The following is a 20,051-nucleotide window of genomic DNA, read 5'->3' as shown; positions in this document are numbered from 1 at the left end:
ATAGTTGCTAATACTCCAGAGATGCTGCTGAGAAATGTATCAACTAAATGTTGCAAAATTGTAACGGTTTAGAGTCTGCACCTGAATTACTGAGCTGCCAGACTGAAACACCAGAGACACGAACATTCAACTTTAAACTTAGATTTTGGAAAAACAGTAAAAAGTAAATAATGGAAAGTAATTGAAATAAGTCTTTATTTCTGGGGAAAAATCTAAAAACAACTAAATTGGAAAAAAAAGGTGTTGGGAAGGTGAACAACCCCTTTTTACCCTAGCAACCGGGCAGTGGTTTAATTGAGAAACTGGAGGATGATTTGGAAAGGACCTTAATGGAAAGATAAGGAATAAAGAGTAAGAATAAAATTGTAACCTCACAGAGCAATAGTTTTTGGCTGCCAGGGTCAGTGACCACATTTCAAAACTGGAAAGATACAAAAGAAGGCAAATAATTTCAAAACTATAACAAAAGAAGAGTAATTGAAAAGTTGTTTAGAACAGGCCATTCTATAACATATGAAAAGTTAATAAAGGCGTACAACCCCTTTTAGAATGATATCCAAAAAAGAAAAACTTAAAGTAGTTTTTAGGAGACATTAAAGGCAACAACTGGTTCATAACTATATTCCAACAAAGTTTATTGAACAAGGATGACACTGTGGTCTTGGGATGTTGCAGGCCTGCATCAATATCAATGCAATTTAGTGTCATGATCAATGTTCCCTCTAATTCCTTCTCGGTTATGGACGCAAAAAAATGTTTTTTTGCTCACATTTTAAACTCTATTTACATTACAGTGTACCAATAGTTTATCTTTTCTAGCAGATGAGTTTACTCAAATAACTGATTCCAGTACAAACAAAATCTAACAAAATAACTGCCTTTTACACAAATCCTGCATGTAGAGAGACATGATGTCTGTTGATTTTAATAGAGTGAGCTCTAATACATCTACTAGGCAAAAGGAGTCCCCCTATAAGATATATTGGATCTGACTGTCAATGACTATCTGACACCCAACTGCTGCATGAAGAGAGAATGAAGAGAAACAGATTCTGAGAGAGGAATAATGAAGATAAACTTGATTTTTTCAGAAACAGTACAGCATTTTTAATTTATTATATTTAGAAATCTTATTTCAGTATGAGCAAGCTTATATAAAATTTTCATTATCAAGGTAGTTCCCCTTTAAGAAGCTTTCTAAATCTGCCTGACCTGTGTCCTTTCACCTCTGTAAAAAGATATTGGACTCAAACGGGCCTCATAACCCACAGCAAACTAAGAGATGTAAGTAACAGCTGAACTGTAAATGCTCAATGGGTTGCTATGGGTTACTAGCACATTAATAAGCTCACTTATTACATAACCCTATAAATATAAAAAAAAATGAAACTATTAACATTTTTCATAATATAGGAATGAAAATACAACTGAAAGCTCCATGTCTCCTAAACGTACCAGTACCAAAAATGTATAGTTGCATATGGTTTCCTGAAAGAGGCATGATGGCAAGCACATATTACATATTGAATTACAGTGCCAGCTATTGGTATACTTAAAAATGTTAACCAAAAACATCTGCTTGACCGTCACTACAAAATTGGCTTTTATTTCCTTTAAATACAGTAATAAAATATGGAAATGCTTTAATAATTCCCCATGATAATGATTGCAGCCTTGCTGTAAAATGTAGTTTTGGACATGATCCTATTTGTATTATAAATCATTTTAAAAGTACATTCTGCTTTATTGGGCCAGGGGTCAGTTGTTCACACTCCTATACAAGTATAAGAGAGCCAGTGCTGCCTTACATATGGAATGTACACTGTAGTGATGTGCGGGTCCGGTAAAACCCGACCCTCCCTCCCACAACCCGCGCCCACCAACATCCGACTTCCGGGTTTCCTTTTATAGCCTCGCCCACCGATGACATCATGAAAAGGGGCGGGTATTGGGCCGGCCCACACATCACTAGTAAACTGGCTGTACTGCATATGTGCTGCATTAGTAATTGTCTCTTGATCTCATATTTAAAAGGAACATTAAAAACAATATAAATGTATAAAAGCACTCAGCCTTTGGCCATGTGCTTTTATATAGTCATGGAGCACCTCTGTGACTTATAATATCCTTATATTTTACAGTAGCAGGTATATTATTCCATAACCATATGACATAAATATCTTCAGAGCTACAGTTACAATATGCCATTAAATATATCATGCTACATCAAAAATATATTTATGGCATGTGATATACAAGTCTGTAAATAAAAGACCTTTCTTGTGTAATAACCTAAAAAGATCACCACCTCTCGCTCTTACGGGCATATTTATTTAGGGTCGAATTTTGAAGTAATTGGAGTTTTTTTTTTTTTTTTAAACTCCCATAACTTTGAAATTCGAATAACAAAAGACCAACCGAAATATATTAAAAAAAAATCTACGTTTTTTTTGGCGGGTGAATAGACTGTATTAGAACATTCGGATCGAAGTAAGAACGAATTTGATTAAAAAAAAAAAGTTAGCAGTGGATGAGAAATGTTGTACATTATGTTTTGGGCTTTTATACCAGCCCAAGACAACCACAGCCTTTTAGCAGTAAAGATCTGTGTTGCCAAAGATGCCCCAGTAGCTCCCCATCCTCTTTTCTGCTGATTCACTGCACATGCTCTGTGCTGCTGTCACTTACTGAGCTTAGGGACCCACTCACAATATACAGTACACATAGAATAGAAATGTCACAATATAAGGCTGATTAGTAATTAATACAGATCATTACTACATGGCAGCACAGAAACCAACGCAATTAGCATCAGAATTTAACAATTAGCCTCGTAGAATCAGCTTATATTACAAAAAACCTCATTTTCTGTCTGATCATCCTCGATCTGATCTTTGCGTCTATGGCCAGCTTTATGAACATCTGTCCATGTGTTTAGGTCTATATATCTTGATTCCCAGTCAAAATCTGCTCAGAATTGCTGAGATGCTCTTATTGTGTACACATGTAACCAGATTGGACAATAGACTGGCGATTCAGCTGTCAGATCCGCTTGCTTGTTGCTAGCTTTTCACCCTAAAATCAGAAGAAGACTCCCGTAAGTGTAAGGTTTAATAGCATTGTAAGACACTTTTCCAATAACATTTATAAATTATTATTATATAATTAAATCAGTGGTTATAATTAATTTTGCAGGAACCACAGAAACTATTAGAGAACACTACTAGTGATAGGGTAAGGCAGTTGTAGGACTGTCATCGAATGATTTTGTTGCCAGAAATATAGAAACCATAAGATAGCACTACTAGTAATAGCATAAGGCAGCTGTAGCACTGTCCTTGAATGACCATGTGACCATAAGAGAACACCAGTAATAGGATAAGGCAGTTGAAGTACTGGCCTGGGAACCCGTAAGAGAACACTGCTAGTAATAGGTTAAGGCAGTTGTAAGAATGGCCTTGGAACCACTACTAGTAATAGGGTAAGGCAGTTGTAGCACTGGCCTTGGAACCCATAAAAGAACACTACTAGTAATAGGGTAAGGCAGTTGTAGGACTGTCCTCGAATGATTTTGTTGCAGGAACCATAGAACCTATAAGAGAACACTACTAGTAATGGGTTAAGGCAGTTATAGGACTGTCCTTGGATGATTTTGTTGCAGGAACCATAGAAATTATAAGAGAAGATTACTAGTAATAGGGTAAGGCAGTTTTAAGACTGTCCTAGTAATAGCGTAAAGCAATTATAGGACTGATGATTTTCATGCGGTACAGAAGACATATTCTTACTGGACAAATTTAGGTTGAGGTCAGGGTTCTGTGTAGGCCAATAAAGGTTTTCTAGTCCTATCTGACAGATGAATTTCCATTTTCAAACCAGAAAAATGGAGAAAGTGCAGAGAGCGCAACTGCTATTCTATACACTAGCACCATGGACCCCCTCCGACACCAAAAAAGGTGAGTGCACCCGGGGAGTGTCAAAGGGGCCAGGATTGCCAATGGCCACTAATTCATGATCTTACTATGAGAAAAAGAAAGAAAGAAAGAAAGAAAGAAAGAAAGAAAAAGAACGAGAAAGAAAGAAACTATCCAGTTTTGCAGCTCTCACAAGGACCATCCCGATCATGCTATGCAGTAGAATTATAGCAGTGATCCCCAACCAGTAGCTCGCGAGCAACATGTTGCTCTCCAACCCCTTGGATGTTGCTCTCAGTGGCCTCAAAGCAATTGCTTATTTTTGAATTCCAGACTTGGAGGCAAGTTTTAGTTGTATAAAAACCAGGTGTACTGCCAAATAGAACCTCAATGTAGGTTGATATTCCACAAAGGGGCTACTAAATGGCCAATCACAGCCCTTATTTGGCATCCAGGAACATTTTTCATGCTAATGTTGCTCCCCAACTCCTTTTACTTCTGAATGTTGCTCACGGGTTCTAAAGGTTGGGGATCCCTCAATTATAGGGTGTAAGGTAATGGCACTGGCCAAGAGACACGCCAGTAATTAACGCAATGTGAAAAAGATGCCAAAACCTTTGGATGCTGCAACGGGGGTGATCCCAAGTTTATGAGAAAAACTTCAGGACAGCACCAACGAATTTTATATATAATAAAACGCCTTTATTTGTGCTTCACAGGGGCATTTGCCGTGATGCCCCTGTGAAGCACAAATAAAGGCGTTTTATTATATATAAAATTCGTTGGTGCTGTCCTGAAGTTTTTCTCGTATGTGGTGCCAGTGGAAAGTGGCCACTGGAGGACGTGCACCACCCACAAAGAAAGAGTGAAAATCGTTGTGCTGAATGCTTGTCTACTACACTGTTGATCCCAAGTTTATTCCACGTTGCTATCAGACACTACAACCACAATCATGGTGGGTTTGTTTTTCTTTTTCTTGCCTTCGCTTAATGAATTCATTTTTACAGTACATCATGGTATTTTTAATTACATTAGCTGGCTTGAATAGTAATTCATTTTTAGCCATCTACTGTATGTAACCAAACGTCATTTTTATGATCTGTAACAAATACTTCGATTGAGAGAATGAATGGCTTTTCCTCGCGCAGTTGCTTGGCACTCGCTCAGTTATTGATGAATTAATGCCGCTTTCAACAGGAGGCAGTTGAAATGGATATGAGGGCTCAAGGCAATTCATATATTGATTTAGGAACTGAGGTTAATTTATACACAGCTGACCAGAAAATTGTGATCTGTATTCAAGTCTTGCTTTTAGAGCATTAATGCCATTGCCTAGTAAGTGTTGAAGGGGACCGGACACCTGGAAATTAAAATTCATTTAATAGAAGCTCTTTTTAAATTAAACCACAATATATTTATTTATACATTTTTGTACCTACATAGTAGATATGGCCTGACTAGCAGTTAAACACACAGATCGGTCCATTCATTGGCTAAAATGGGCAAGGGTCCTTGGTTTGTGGGAGAGCACAGTTTCTCATATGAGCTAAAGAGAGAGATTTTCTCACTTAAAATGACAGTATTTCTATATAGGTTTATGCAGTGCACATACTATTAGAACAAAATATATTTCATGAAAGCTTTTATTTATATGAAACAGTGTATTACATATGGCCTATTATATGTCATATATTTTTTATAAAGACCTGCAATGTTCAGGGATATAGTTGAAGAACACTTCACTCAGTGGCGTAACTAGATATTGCTGGGCCCCACAGCAAATTAATTTTAGAGCCCCCAACATATCCAGTGTTTGTCCTGTTTTACCAATATATGTTCAAATTGCTCATCAATGAGGGCCTCATGGGGCCCCCTGTACCTCCTGGGCCCCCCTGCAGCCGCAGGGTCTGCTTCCTCTGTACTTACGCCCTCCAGCTAAAATTGGCCTTACTGTGTGTGAATGTGATAGAGCCTTAGACAGGAAGCTGCACTGGGGCAGGGACTGATGTGAATGATGTGTAATCTCTGAAAAGTGCTGCAGAAATGTGTCTGCGCTGTATAAATAGCAGGAAATCAATTCTATTAGAGAGAGAAGGAAACTGGCAGCTGAGATGATCTGCTATATTATTATTAACATGTATTTATATAGCGCCAACATATTGCGTAGCACTGTACATATTGCGTAGCACTGTGATATATGCTTTCGTATTTTGCTACATGTATCCAAATTAAGGGCCTTTTCTTCTAAAGGAAAAACGGAGCACTTAGCAATTATACGTATGAAACAGCTTAAAATTTGTATTTATATAGAATTATATAGCAGTGAACTGTGGGGCATCATTAGTGGCAGTGGTAAAGTGTGTTGTAAAGCCTTCTTGTCAGTGCTAGAAAAATTCCTCCCCAGCTCAGACAGGAAGCTGTGCAGCAAACGGAGAAGGTAGTGATTCCCTGGGGTGCTTAGGATTTGTCCCAGACAACAGATTATGTGACTAAGCCAGACCCGCACATCACTAATAAGAAGGTCTCTTGGGGATACTATGACTTGCAGTGTAAAGGGCAATTCATCTACATTAGCAAAACTGTAATAACACATAAAACCAATAGAATGTCTTCAAACCTTCATTTTGTAAAATGAATGTAGGGAAGTAGTGCAAAACCCTTGCACTTATCCCTGTATGGGCTCAGGCATAGAGCCTGTCAGAGAGAACCACATGGTGGACAGAGAGAGACCAGATTGCTGCTGGTGGGCCCAGAGAGCTGAGAGGCTTCCCCAAAAGCATTCATGTGGATCAGGCTGGCACAGGGAAGCCACATACCTATGCCTGGAGAGACCGTGAGTTTAAAATGAATCCAGACTAGAGGAGCAGCCTGCAGGTTCCTGGCACTGTATGTCTGAATGTGCTGGACTCGCCTGAAGAAAACTCAGGATACTTTTGAAGTGAGTATCCTGTTTAAAGGGACAGTACCCTAAAGAAGCGCTTGAAGATACAGAGACTGTTTTGTGGAAGTACATTAAAGGACCTTGCCTTCTTTAGTTAGGTAGATAGTTAGCACAAGCAAGTTAGATAGTGAGGTCCTTACTCCCACCTGGTTAGGAGTGATATTTGTACTAGTTGGCCATTTCATTTTCATACCTCCCAAATGTCCCGTTTTTAGAGGGACAGTCCCTGTTTTGACAGCTCAACCCGCAGTCCCTCATTTGTACTGGAAAGTCCCATTTTTCTCTGCACTGAACAGCCAGAAAAAGAAACAAAGTTTATAACTTAATTGGCTTTTGGCAGAGAGCCACAGCTGCAGATAAGATACTTTGTAACAATTTTGAGATAAACAAATAAGTAATGGTAACATAACAGGTCCCTTGGGAAAAGTTAGACTCACAGCTTAAAGGGCAATTCACCTTCATTAGCAAAACTGTAATAACTGAAAAAAACTACAGAAATATGTTCAAACTTTCATAACCTGCCAAATTTTGGAAAATGAACATGGTCATTAGGGGATGAGGCCAAAAAATGGGCTTGGTTAAAAATGTTACCGTGCTACGCGCTGCAACTTTTTTGTCCATCTTTTTATTTTCCAAAATGCTGGGAGGTTGGATTTTTCTTGTTAAATGAGCAAAGCTGTGCATACAGTTTGTCAATCGTTTAAATCATTTTCTCTCTTTGTAAGCAGGGGGTTACGTTTACTTTATGTTACAATATTTTTTAAATAACGCATATCTTCCTACATAATTCTGCTCTGAAAACCTCCTTTACTACCTATGTAATCTATTATAAGGTTACCAGATACTTGACTAATCATGGACACTTTTAATAAACGCAATTTGTAGGTAGGGTTGCCACATTTTCTGTAAAAACAGCCTTTCCTCTATTTTTGTGTTTCCCCCCCCCCAATGTTTAATATTGTCATCAAGCAACATGTTTAGTGGCCAGACTAGTAGCACACAGGCCAAGTGGTAACCTGAGGAGGCCAATAAAACCAGCTGACTTCCTATTTCCTGAAAAGGCGAGATTAGAGTTTACCACAAATAAAATTCACCCACCTTCTATTCATTCCTAGGGAATTTATAGAATTGTATTTATCAAAATTAGAATTTGACAAATTGCACGCTCGTGAATAGATAGTGGGTGAATTTTTCTGTCCTAAACTCTAATCTAACATTTTGATAAATCTGCCCCTAAATACGGCCATACACTGAACAACTTGTACAGAACCAGAGCAATTGGCCGAAGGCTGACTGGACAGATACATGGCCATACATATGTACACTTTTTGTATTTTTATGTTGTTCTGCTGATTCCTTTTGGCCCGACTTGCCAAGCATGCCCTGATAGCTGGGCATTATGGTCAGAATCTGCCTAATGGCTCAACCAAATCTGGGCCTGTATTGCCTGCTTGGGGCCAGTAGCACACTGGGCACATTTTCTGGTGCCTCTGCAGCCTGAAATTTAATTAAATGTAATCCTCCAATGACAAGCAGTGCCAGGCAAAAAAATGTTCAGGTCCATTTTACTAAATGACAGGGTGCACAGGCAAATTTTGGCACCTGCGTGTATTATAAAGAACAGCACTGTCTGCATTATCAAATGCCCTTAACAAGTGTTGCAGCAGGAGAAGAGGTAAGCGCCAGTGTGTGTGTCTTGTAGTGATACGTGAACCCAGGCCCGGATTTGTTTTGTAAAAACGCACTGCGCAGTGAGTATCCAAACTCTATCGTAACATCTTGGCCACTGTCAATACAGCACATGCGTGATACCGAGCAAGTATCCCTGACCTTACCCTAGACAAGTGGGACGAGGCCACTAAGACCATCTACAGTTATATGGAAAAGTTTGGGAACCCCTCTCCGCCTGCATAATAATTTACTCCACTTTCAACAAAAAAGACAACAGTAGTACAGTATGTCTTTCATTTCCCAGAAACATCTGAGAATTGTGGTGTTTTCTGGACAAAGATTTTTAGTGAAGCAGTATTCAGTTGTATGGACAAATCGTCAAAAATACCACCATCCAGAATCCAGACAGTCATCAAAGGCTATAGGGGCATCTAGAGGCTGTTACATTTGCAAAAGGAGGCTCAACTCAGTATTGATGTAATATCTCTGTTGGGGTGCCCAAATGTATGCACCTGTCTAATTTTGTTATGATGCATATTGCATATTTTCTGTTAATCCAATAAACTTTATGTCACTGCTGAAATACTACTGTTTCCATAAGGCATGTTATATATGAAAAGAAAGTTGCTACTTTGAAAGCTCATCAAATGATAAACAAACTCCAAAGAATTAAGAGGGGTTCCCAAAACGTTTCATATGACAGTGTATTAGTCTAATAGCTGTGTGAGATAAATTATTTCAGTTTAAAATATTTCAACAGCTCTACCCAACCTCCCTTAAGCTCATTGCGATGTGCAAGAAGGATGTTGATTCCTGTCCCAGGTGTGGGACCCCCATGGCTAATTTCTTACATATGATCTGGGCCTGCCCAGCAATAGCTGCCTTCTGGTCTCAAGTAATGGACTCCTTAGTGATTACCCTAGAATTTCCACAAATACCCTCCCCTATGGTGTGTCTCTTGGGAGTGGTGGACCACTTAGTACCCACAGCCCATGCAAGGTTGAGTTTTTGTGCTTTAATGTTTTATGTTAAAAAATGTATAATAATGTGTTGGATGGGGCCCACCCCTCCCACACAGGACTCATGAATTAATCTAGTTAACTCGATAATACCTAATATTAAACTCACAAATGAAGTTAGAGGTAATTCCAGCAAATGTGACAAAGTATGGAGTCCCTGGTCGGAATCAGGTCCAGGAGCGGCCCCAAGTTGATGCTATTGATTGATGTGTCTTTCTTACACCTGTATCACCTAATACACCCTGTTAAACTAGTAACTCTGATTCTAATAGGTTTGATCAAAACCAGATACAAATGTTAACTTATGAAAACATGTTTATTGTTTGATTTGCTGGAAACAATAATAAAAAGAAAAAAAAGTTAACTTTAAAAAAAAAAAAGTACCAAATAAATGTACTTATCCATTCATGCGCCCTGTGATGCTGATGTCAAGGGCTGCTGACTCAACTTTGGAGTACCGACAAGTTATTTAGTATCTATGCAAGTGCTTTTATTTTTAAGAAAAGGAGTTTTTAGTTGTAAAGTTCTGATCATAAAATGTATCAAAGCTCAAAGTCCAGGCCAAGAATCAATACCATGGGATGAGGATCAGTAACAGTAGGGGCTCATTGACAGCAGGTGACCTAATGAACAGGAACTATTATTAGCAGAATCCATGGTGCTGACGCTATGAAATAAGCAATAATGAACTCTCTTCCGGCCAAGTATGCATTTCCCACAAGGCCTTGCTTGTGCCTGTTAAGCAAAAACCATAAAATTGGTCAGGATTCACAATATCACAAGGTAAAGCCCTATTTGTACCAAAATAAATTGTGCTCTGACCAAAGATACTGCAGTTCTGATAATACAACCATGCCATACCCACTGTCTCACAATTGGTTGAATTAGCACATGATTACACATGTGAGCAGTAACGCCACGTCAAGGCTTCAACCCTGTTACTGTCCATTCACTCCGGGTGTAACATTCCTCAGGGGGCCTAATAATATTATAGCAACAGTCAATAAATAACATCATCAGAAAATAGTGAGGCTTACTCGTGTCTGTGAAGTTTACCCTTTGCTCAGTACATTCCTAATAAACTTCTAGTTCATCTGCAGGAAGGTAAAAAAACCCCATGTACTGGGGGAAAAAAACCCTTCCTGGCATAGATGATTGGACTATAAGCATTAATATCAGGGCATTGGTTCAACAGACATGTGTATGAAGGCAAAGCAGATTGAATGTTAGGCCCCCTTGCCCTCTTGTTACACCCTTGGCCTTTTATATCTCACATTCACTCACACAGTCACACACCATTCACTTCCAACTATTAACTGTAATTGTATTACCTAATAGTTAATAATTATACCCACCTGTACCTGTAGGAAGTAAAATATTAATAAAAAAAGTTTAATAACTATATACATGGTATAAGGTCCTACAACAGGAAGGACAGAGGATTCCCTTCAGTTGGCATGGAATGCTCCATTGGAGGCTGCAGGAAAAAAGAGAAAAACAACCCTTTAGCCAGGATGATATGGAATAGGCTAACATGTGGGTATGTAATTATATTAATCCAAAGCTATGTATCTTTTTAATTAGCATTCAGCAATCATGTACTTACTGCTCTTAGATGGAAATGGGGTGGTAGGGTTTTATTTTCCAGCTCCACCCAGTTAATAGTAGAGAAGAATGGGTGGTGTTTAATATTCCCATCTCCAAGACGTTGGTTGGGATCTTTCTCTAGGAGCTGAAGGAATAAAAGACAGAAACAAAATTACATATAAATATAGTAGTATGTCTTTGAGCTCACCAAATTGTACGCCCCTCTGTTTATACCTTTCTCAGAAGATCTTTCAGATCCTCATTCAGCCAACGTGGAATCCTGGGCTCATCATTGATGGTAGAGCTTATGATTTTCTCCCTGTTGTTGCCTTCATAAAAGGGGGAGTCACCAGAGGCCATTTGACAGATTATAATTCCAACAGAAAACCAATCCACTGCAGCATTGTATCTTTTCCTTTGCAGAACCTTGAAAACAAAATGAATACTCAACTTGAAAAAAGCTCTGAATAAACTTCTCAAATATGTTGACTTTCCTACCAATCATGAGTTTATTTCTGAGACACTTTAAAAAACACAATTCACAAAAAAATATTGAAAGAAATTTAAGTTGGAATGAATATCAGTTCTAGGCTATAGGAGTAAATATTAATTTCCAAAACATTTTCTCATGACGAGTAAGATTGTTCTTGAGGTATAGAAAGTGATAGAGACAAAAGGGTAAGAAACTGGATTTTTAGCAAGAGACTTGAATAAAGTCTATAATTGGCAAGGGAATAATTAATAACACACAGACATATGCACAGATATAAATGGGGATATGCCCCTGTATAAATCCCAATATACCTTTTTAGGCAGCTGCTAAAATATTAATTGCAAATGGCCATACTACTGATACCCATATGTTTGTACAGTTGATAAGCTTGGTTTAGATCTTTTATTATACACTTTATTTCTATTACTGAATTGAAGATATAAATGTAGTGAAACTGCACTGCTCACCTCTGGAGCCATGTACCCCAGTGTCCCTGCCCGGCCTCCGATGGTCTTGTTGCCAAACATGTTTGGAACTGCCAGGCCAAAGTCAGATATTTTGACATGGCCGTCTTGGTCCACCAGGATGTTGGCAGGCTTGAGATCTCTGTAAATAGAAGAAAGTATTTGTAAGGGTGGATAGGTCAAGCAAATATAGAAATAATCAGATTGCGGGTAGGAAGCAATGTAAGTGATCAAAATATAGATAATCAAATAGAAACATTATGGAGAGGAGAGCTGGAGAAGCAGAGATATACTGACCGATGAACAATGCCGCAGCTGTGCAGGAACTCCAGGCCGCACACGATCTCCGCTGAATGGAAACTTTTAAACAAAAATAAAATGTTTAAAAAAAATTACAAAAATTCCTTATATATTTACTTTACAGCATTATTTTTATTCTATGTATGCCAACTGCCTTTTCCTAAAATCTTCCCATATTACTTACAGCACTGTCTCTGGCTCCAGGCTCCCGTAGTAATCCAGGTGACATGCAAGGCTTCCTCCACTGAGGTAGTCCATCACCATGAAAACATGACGCTGGTTAACAGACAAATGAAAAGAGATTAAAACACTTGAAATGATGGAACAAAAGTGAATAAATGCAAATATTGGCCCAGTTTTTTACCTGAGTTTCAAACGTAGAATAGCCTTGGCAAAGGAACGGGTTCAGATGAGGCATCATGAGCACACTGGCCTCTATCCGGATGCTGTTGTAATTGCATTCAGGACCCTTCTTGATGACCTTGACGGCCAGTTTCCGGTTGGCAAATGTAGCCAACATAACCTGAGAAAGCCATAGAGAAATTAGTATTAAAGGTTTTCTTGTAGGGACACTACCAATCAGTTATATTGATACACTAATTAGGTAGATAGATCAGAGCTCTGACTGGACTACAGTACAAATAATGGAACTCTGGTAGAAGAAGTAGAAATATATGAAATCACATAACATATAAAATCATTCAAAGATAATTAAAATAAGTAAATGTAATTTGAAAAATATCTCTGTAGAAACACAGAGCATATAATCCCCTGTATATTACAATAGTAAAGTCACTCACTTTGCCGAATCCTCCTTGCCCAAGAATGGAATGGAAGTCGTAGTTGTGGACATCCAGTGGGCTAATTCTAACTCCTGTTGGAAAAAGAAGCCACATGTATGAGTGTTTGTCCAAATTGTCCTTCATAATCATAACCCAAATATGTATGAAGTAATGAATATTTTTTTCTTCTTTAAAACGGACTTGTCACCTACACATAAAAAGCTGCATAATGAAAGTCCTTTGCAAATGAAACATGGAACACAAATTCCTATTTTCATGAAAGTATGCATACCTGTAGTAAAGTTGTTTAAATATCTGAGCTGTCAATCAAATATAATCTGCCCAGCCTCTATGCCTGAGTCAATTACTTTTACTGTCCATTCAGCACTTCCTACATGTCACTACACTTCTCAAATTTCCCCTCAAGCTCTATAATTGTGTAGGGCACTGCCCAAGGGCATTAGGTCCCCCTTTCTGGTGCATACACATGGTTTTGGGGTGATACACAATTTGTGTTTAAATGTCCACAAAATGGCTACTGCCTGCTTGCTGTGATTCCAAGACTTAAGGAAACAGCATTTATATAATAATTACAGTGTAAGTAAAGTTTATTTTGCTCAACTAACATGATAGAAAAGAATTTGAAATTATTTGTTAGGGTGACAGGTCCCCTTTAATATATTTCCTCCTATTATTTAAAATAAAAAATAATATATAAAATATATGCATCCATGTGCAAACACAACACCAGTTAAATTGCACTTTAAAAAGCTAAAATAGTTTAAAAGGAAGGGACTTGTGAACTGTTCTATAGAGGTATGGGATCCATTACCCAGATACCTATTATTTAGAAAGCTCTAAATTACAAGAAGGTTGTCTCCCATAGACTACATCTTAATCAAATAATTGATAATACTCATAAAATACTCATAATCTTGCCCTGTCTGGATTGTTATCTGATACTAACAAGGTTCCCTTTATGTAATATACAGTTTTCAACTTTTTTTAAGTTCTTGTTCACTTCAGAATGAATTTGTGTAGTAAGGTGTTATCTGGTTGCTATGGTCCAATTACCATAAAAACTAGGGAGTTTTTTTCAGAACTCCATTTTATGCATATTCCCCACACATATACCCAGAAAGACAAAAACAGCAGTTTATAATGCATTAAAATCCCCATAAAACATTTACATAGACAAGTTAATGGTCAAAACAATGAATATTTGTCCCAATTAAAACATGATCTTCTAAAAATCCCCATTTCTTAAAGATAAGAATAAGATAAGATAAGGGGTATTCAATAACGAATCAATATTTGCTACATACTGTAACATGGGCAGGTAACATGGATATCTTTGGCCTAAAAGATAAGGGAGATCCCTGCTAGATAATAACATTTGCCTCCACATACAAAATAGCAGCCAAACTAATCCACATCTCAGCAAGACAACAAACAATTTATATAAAAATCCCCAAAAAGCAAATTGTGGCAACACAACAGGGGCAAGTGACAGTTTAACAGCTTTTCTAAGAGGGATGTCCCTTTACCTCGTTGTCTCTTCTCCATCTCTCTTGGCGACGATCCTTTCTTCTTTTCTTCAATATCTGACCTTAATGCACCTCTGTCTCCTTCTCTCCCACTCCAAGAGGGCTCAGGTACAAATATCTCTCCGAAATTCCACGCTCTGTATCCGCTTTGATAGCCAAAAAACTTGCGAGACTCTCACCAACACTCCTCTCTCACAAGCAGTCCCATCAAAAGACAGTTGGGCACTTGCATGACATCATCATCTTGGGCTCATGCTGGAAGATACCATTGCAGCAGCGCAGGGGCACAGCTCAACAGTTACTACAGACACAGTTACACCTGCAGGGGTTTCTGGTTGGAGCCATCTTGACTAATTAGGGGGGGTTGAGTGTGAGTTCAGAGGTTGGTTTATAAGGAAAGTGTCCTTTTGAACATCTTTTATTGTGAGCTTTTCTTCAACCAGATACCTGTACATGTGGAAGGTCTGGTTTGCAGCTCACATATCATGGGGCCACTGAATATTACTGTATATTATGGTTCCAAACTCACTTAAAGCACAACTGATTTCATCAGCATTTATGTAGGGAAGCCCTCCGTATAGCAGGCTTGCATGTTAAAGAAGAGGTAGATGGAGATGCAGATGAGGAAACCTTATATTGTTAGGGATCTCTGTGGTTCAATTATTGCATGCATAAACCACCAACATAAGGCATCTGCTGTTGTGCAAGTATTACAGTGAGCATAACCCCCTGTACTGGGTTGGCACTCTCCCTCCCCATACATTCCAATAGGGTGCCTACCACTCCAGCTAGGTGACAGGGAGATGTGTTTGAAGGAAAGGAATCTGTGACCTGCAAACAACATTTGTACTGGGAAAGGATTACCACCTACCAACAGCTAATGGGTTTGGTGACAGCCTCTCAGAGAGAGCAGTGAAATAACATTTTAACAAACTAGGGGCATATCAGTGCTCCCATTTTTTCTCTCAGGGCAGATTGAACAGCTTATTTGTAATTATGACACAAATCACCTTAACTAAAAGCAATGAATAATTGGGCTGTATCTCTACATTTGGCCCTTCATTTTGTCCCAGAGCATTAGGTCTCCCAGTGGAAGGAATTCCTGTCAAACGCCAGTGCAGAGTACGAGCCGCTCACTTCCTGCTTCTTGCGCCTCCTGCCAATGAAACGCTACAACCCCTAAGAACCCCGTAGCAGGGTTGCCAAGTTGCCGGGTTTCCAGCCAAACTGGGCTACAAATTTAAAGTACAAACTAGCCAAGGTACGGATTTGGGCTACTTTTTGGGCCTTTGGCTGGTTTGTAATTTGGAAAACCAGCTAAAGTTTTTTCTTGCCTTAATGTGCAAAGCCTGTGTCTCCCAATGCATGTTGGGTAATGCAGTTTTTGTTTAACAATTTGCCAACTGCCAAGTTTAATGTAAGACTGCAATACCCAGCATGCAATAGGACTGACTTGTGTAGAAGTCTGAAGTTACCAGATTTTGGGCTCTGTACCCCCCGTCTCCCATCACTGTAAAGGCCCCATACATGGGCCGATAAAAGCTGCCGACAGACCAAGTAGGCAGCCAGGTCCGGATTTGTGAAGAGGCCACCAAGACCTGGGCCTAGGGCGGCAGGATTTTAGGGGGTGGCATAAACCCACATTGGTTCAGAAACACTGGGAATGTGCAAGAGATAAAATAGTTTTTAAAATTCCCGTCCGCCAATCCCCATTGCTCCGGTCCCGATGATGAAAATTTGAGTAAATAAAAGGGAGGGGACAGGGGCGATGAACGACAGCGGGCCTAGGAGCGCCCATTATGTAAATCCGGCCCTGTCGGCAGTTTATTGGCCCATGTGTGGGACCATCCGATGGGCTTCCCCAAAAATCCCGTCGGATTGTGGCTGCATCTATGTATGTAAGCGGTCCTGCGATCCGCCCGCCCGTATCGGACCCATTATGATCTTCAATGTGGATATATTGGGGAGAGATCCGCTCGTTTGGCGACATCACCAAACAAGCAGATCTCTACGTCTATGGCCACCTTTAAGCATTCTCGCGTTTTCCGGTGACTTTCCTCAATTAGACAGTTTTGGGGCAAACATCCGCTGGCCACCAAAATGTCTAGAGGTTTATGTTGTTTTACCAATATTCATTGAAATTGTATATGTATTACGGCCTTATGGGACCCCCTATACCTCCTGGGCCCCCCTCTTTCGTTACACCCCTGGTGACGGGCTAATCTGTCCCATCTTTATTCATGGGAAAATTAGTGAAACTGTAAAAAATGTAAAAAGGCATATTTACACATAAATTCATTTATTTTTTAGATTTTTTTTCACTGCACATATTGCTCTATTTGTGGGGTACTTTTGAAGTGCCTCTTGGCTAGTTTTCGGTTGGTTTTGTAGCTGACTTTGGCTTGTTTTGAAAATGAAAAAGCCCTCCTCACAACAAGCTGTCACGGAAGGAAGGTGAAGCCAGGCAGCAGCAGAGCAGTCCTGAGAGAATTCCCTCATATTTCAGCTTGCCTTTATCTCTCTCAGACGCTGCACTATTTCCTACGGAGCCTGGGGAGGGACACAGTCACCAAAGTAAACACTCTCCTGTCCAAGACCTATGGGATAGGTAGAGATATGGCGCCCTCCCCTCAAGGGGCGGAGAGGAGGGGCTGCCAGCTGGAGAGAGAGAGAGGCGGGCCGGATGATTGCACGGCGCAGGGTTTAGCGCCGGGTTTATTCTTCGTTTCCCAGCAGGGAGCGCACATGCCTGGCACAGGGCGACACTTTGGACTTGGCTGCAACAGGCAAGGGGGAGACAGGGATCAACTGCTGAAGTGGGAGGAAGAGCAGTGTTCGCTGCAACTGGCAAGAGAAGATCTATTGAGCTCCTGGTGCAGTGCCAAGGGGTATATATACTGAGCTCTCTCTCTCGCTCTGACGCGCGGGCTGTAGAAAGAAGAGTAGGGCAAGGGGTGCACTGAGAATGGGCTGATCCATGGGTCCTGGGTGCAGGAAGTGTCTCAGCTGGAGAGTTGCTCAGGCTGACTGCTAGCCTCATGCCACAGAGATGAATAGAACTCCCGGAAGGTTTGGGGCTGTTTGGAGTTAGTGGAGGGTAAGAGAACTCTCAGGGCACTGGCAGGGTGTGTTTAGTGGGAAGTCCAGGGCAGTAGGGAAGGCTCAATTGTAGTTTCTTGCGGGGGTGGCTAAGGTCGGCCAATGGTTGCACAGCAGTGGACAGGAAGGAGCCCCACATGCATTACTGGGAAAGTGACACAGCTGGAGACTAGGAAACTGCGGGCCCTGGTTTATACAAAACAAATGTCAGCTTCTAGTGAAAGAGGAAGAGCTCTTGTTGATATGTTCGTATGCAGTGCTGTACAAATTGTTTCTGTATTGCAGCCCCTGGTGCACACAACTGTCACACGCAACTGTCACAAGGTGGTTTGACCTGACCAGCGCATCCTCGCCCCCTGCCTGCGGGTGAAATGTGACGGCTGTGCTGCTGCACCACAATGTTCCGCCTGGGCCGCAGTTGGCTGGTAAGGACATTCGTCTCCATTGTTATGTTGCTGACTACTGACACACTGTGTTCTCATGTGCTCATGTTCATCTTAAGCTGGCCATAGACTCAAAGATCCGCTCGTTTGGCGACATCGCCAAACGAGCGGATCTTTCCCCGATATGCCGCTAACGGCATGGCTATATCGGGGGTAATCCGAACGTTTGGCGGTATGGTCGAACGGTTGGATTACTATACACCAAGGGGCTCCGAAGGGTCGGTCTGGTAAAAATCAAACCTTCCCGATCGTTATCGTGGCCATATATCGATCGGGAAGACCCATCGGAAGCTCCCATACACGGGCAGATTAGCTGTCAAATTGGTCTAAACGACCGATATCGGCAGCTTTATCTGCCCGTGTATGGCCACCTTTACACTTGTGTTGATAGATTGCATGCTTAAACCCCTCAAGTGCCATATTGTATATCAACATATCCTGTCTAAATGACAGTCAGGGGACTTGCTGGCAAATAGCTGCTTTCATGACTATATCTGCTCTAGGATGTAAAAGGCTACAATCGCTTCTGTTCTGCTTGCATTGTTATTTTGTTTTTGATAGCAAGCTCTTGGTAGAATTGTTTTGGTTTATAGATTACTGCAGTATGTGTAATCGGCTGGCAGAAACAACATTTTGTTGCCTCCTATGACATTTTGTTTGCCTTTGATAGAAGGTTCATTGGTCCACTGGCCTGAACTCATTGTTCTAAAACAGGAATATATCACCTTTTAATTAAGAACAAAGGCACGTGAAGGATCGACGAGCCTGAAACTTAATTATTGTCTGCAATGTTTATATAGCTTCAGCCTCTTTGTGGTGTGTTGTACTTTCTTTTTGTAACTTGCTCTCTTGTCATTTATTGGTTCATCACTGAATTATTTTAACCTGCACAAGTTGTTTCCAGGTGAACCTGACCCTGGTGTGCCTGTTTGTGTGTCCATGGTAGGGAGTTTGGACTGTAAGTTCTACAGGAGCAGGGAGTGATGGGAATGATTAATATGTGCTGCTGATCATGTTGGCACTATATACGTATAAATAAGTACACTTTTTAAAATAAATATGCATAGTTTTCTTGTGGCCTGCCAGCTGTCTGAGGATGGTTTGGGTTTGCAGTTTTTCAAGGGCTCATATACAGTATGTAAGATCTTTACTCTGCTCAATTGTTTGTTCAATTGCTTCGTGCCTTGTTGGGTTCCTAGCACATCTACATGAATGGGCACAAAATACATATGCATGCTGTAGAATAGGATAATGTTTCAGATGTCAAAATAGCCAGAATTTCTTGTCAAATGTCAAGACAAACAGGTTTGATATATACACACTGTAAGACAATAGACACATTGTAATCAGAATATGCTCTACAAAAGCTATACTTTTTGTGTAACTAAATTGAATTTGTTAATGAGTTTAAAAGAAAAAAAATGTTTTTTCATGTTGGATAAATTCTGTTTAACTACGGCTTCACTTCAATATTTCCTATGTTTATGGGTCGATTATTATTAATATGTCTGTGGATCACATGAACTCGATTTGCTTCAGAGCTACATCACTCCTCTAGTTGGGTAAGTCCCATTGCATACACCCCCCCCCCCACTGTGCTATAGGTTACGAAAGTACCAGAAAAACAAGATAAGAAAAAAAATTACTAGTCTTGAAACACTCATTGTTTTTTTGGTACGTTATATGCATATCACTAAATGTAATGCCACACAAGGAGATTTGCCGGCCATGGAAAGTCTGTGCTACAGAGGACAATAAGTCTCCTGAAAATGTCTTTCATTTTAGTAGCAT

At 40.1% G+C, this 20,051-nt stretch overlaps 1 protein-coding gene across 6 annotated transcripts in view; it reads left to right on the top strand.

Annotated features, from left to right (window-relative positions):
- The first annotated feature begins 17,087 nt into the window (after window positions 1-17,087).
- atp11c.S (ATPase, class VI, type 11C S homeolog) overlaps window positions 17,088-20,051 on the top strand; it is a 50,677-nt gene continuing 47,713 nt past the window's right edge. For 4 of the 6 annotated variants that reach the window (XR_005963899.1, XR_005963898.1, XM_018233142.2 and 1 more), the window contains exons 1-2: window positions 17,088-17,606; window positions 18,103-18,242. Coding sequence is in view for 4 of the 6 variants with exons in the window: in XM_018233142.2 (XP_018088631.1) it covers window positions 18,216-18,242 (27 nt within the window). In the remaining 2 variants the exon portion in view is untranslated. Of the gene's footprint in view, window positions 17,607-17,636; window positions 17,816-18,102; window positions 18,243-20,051 lie in introns of those variants that run through there. The other 2 variants (XM_018233140.2, XM_041575155.1) reach the window with 2 other exon arrangements.

Source organism: Xenopus laevis, chromosome 8S (genome assembly GCF_017654675.1).
Source record: "Xenopus laevis strain J_2021 chromosome 8S, Xenopus_laevis_v10.1, whole genome shotgun sequence".
In the NCBI taxonomy this organism is placed as follows: domain Eukaryota; kingdom Metazoa; phylum Chordata; class Amphibia; order Anura; family Pipidae; genus Xenopus; species Xenopus laevis.
The sequence above is the reverse complement of the archived record's forward strand: the minus strand, read 5'-3'. Positions and strand labels throughout refer to the sequence as shown.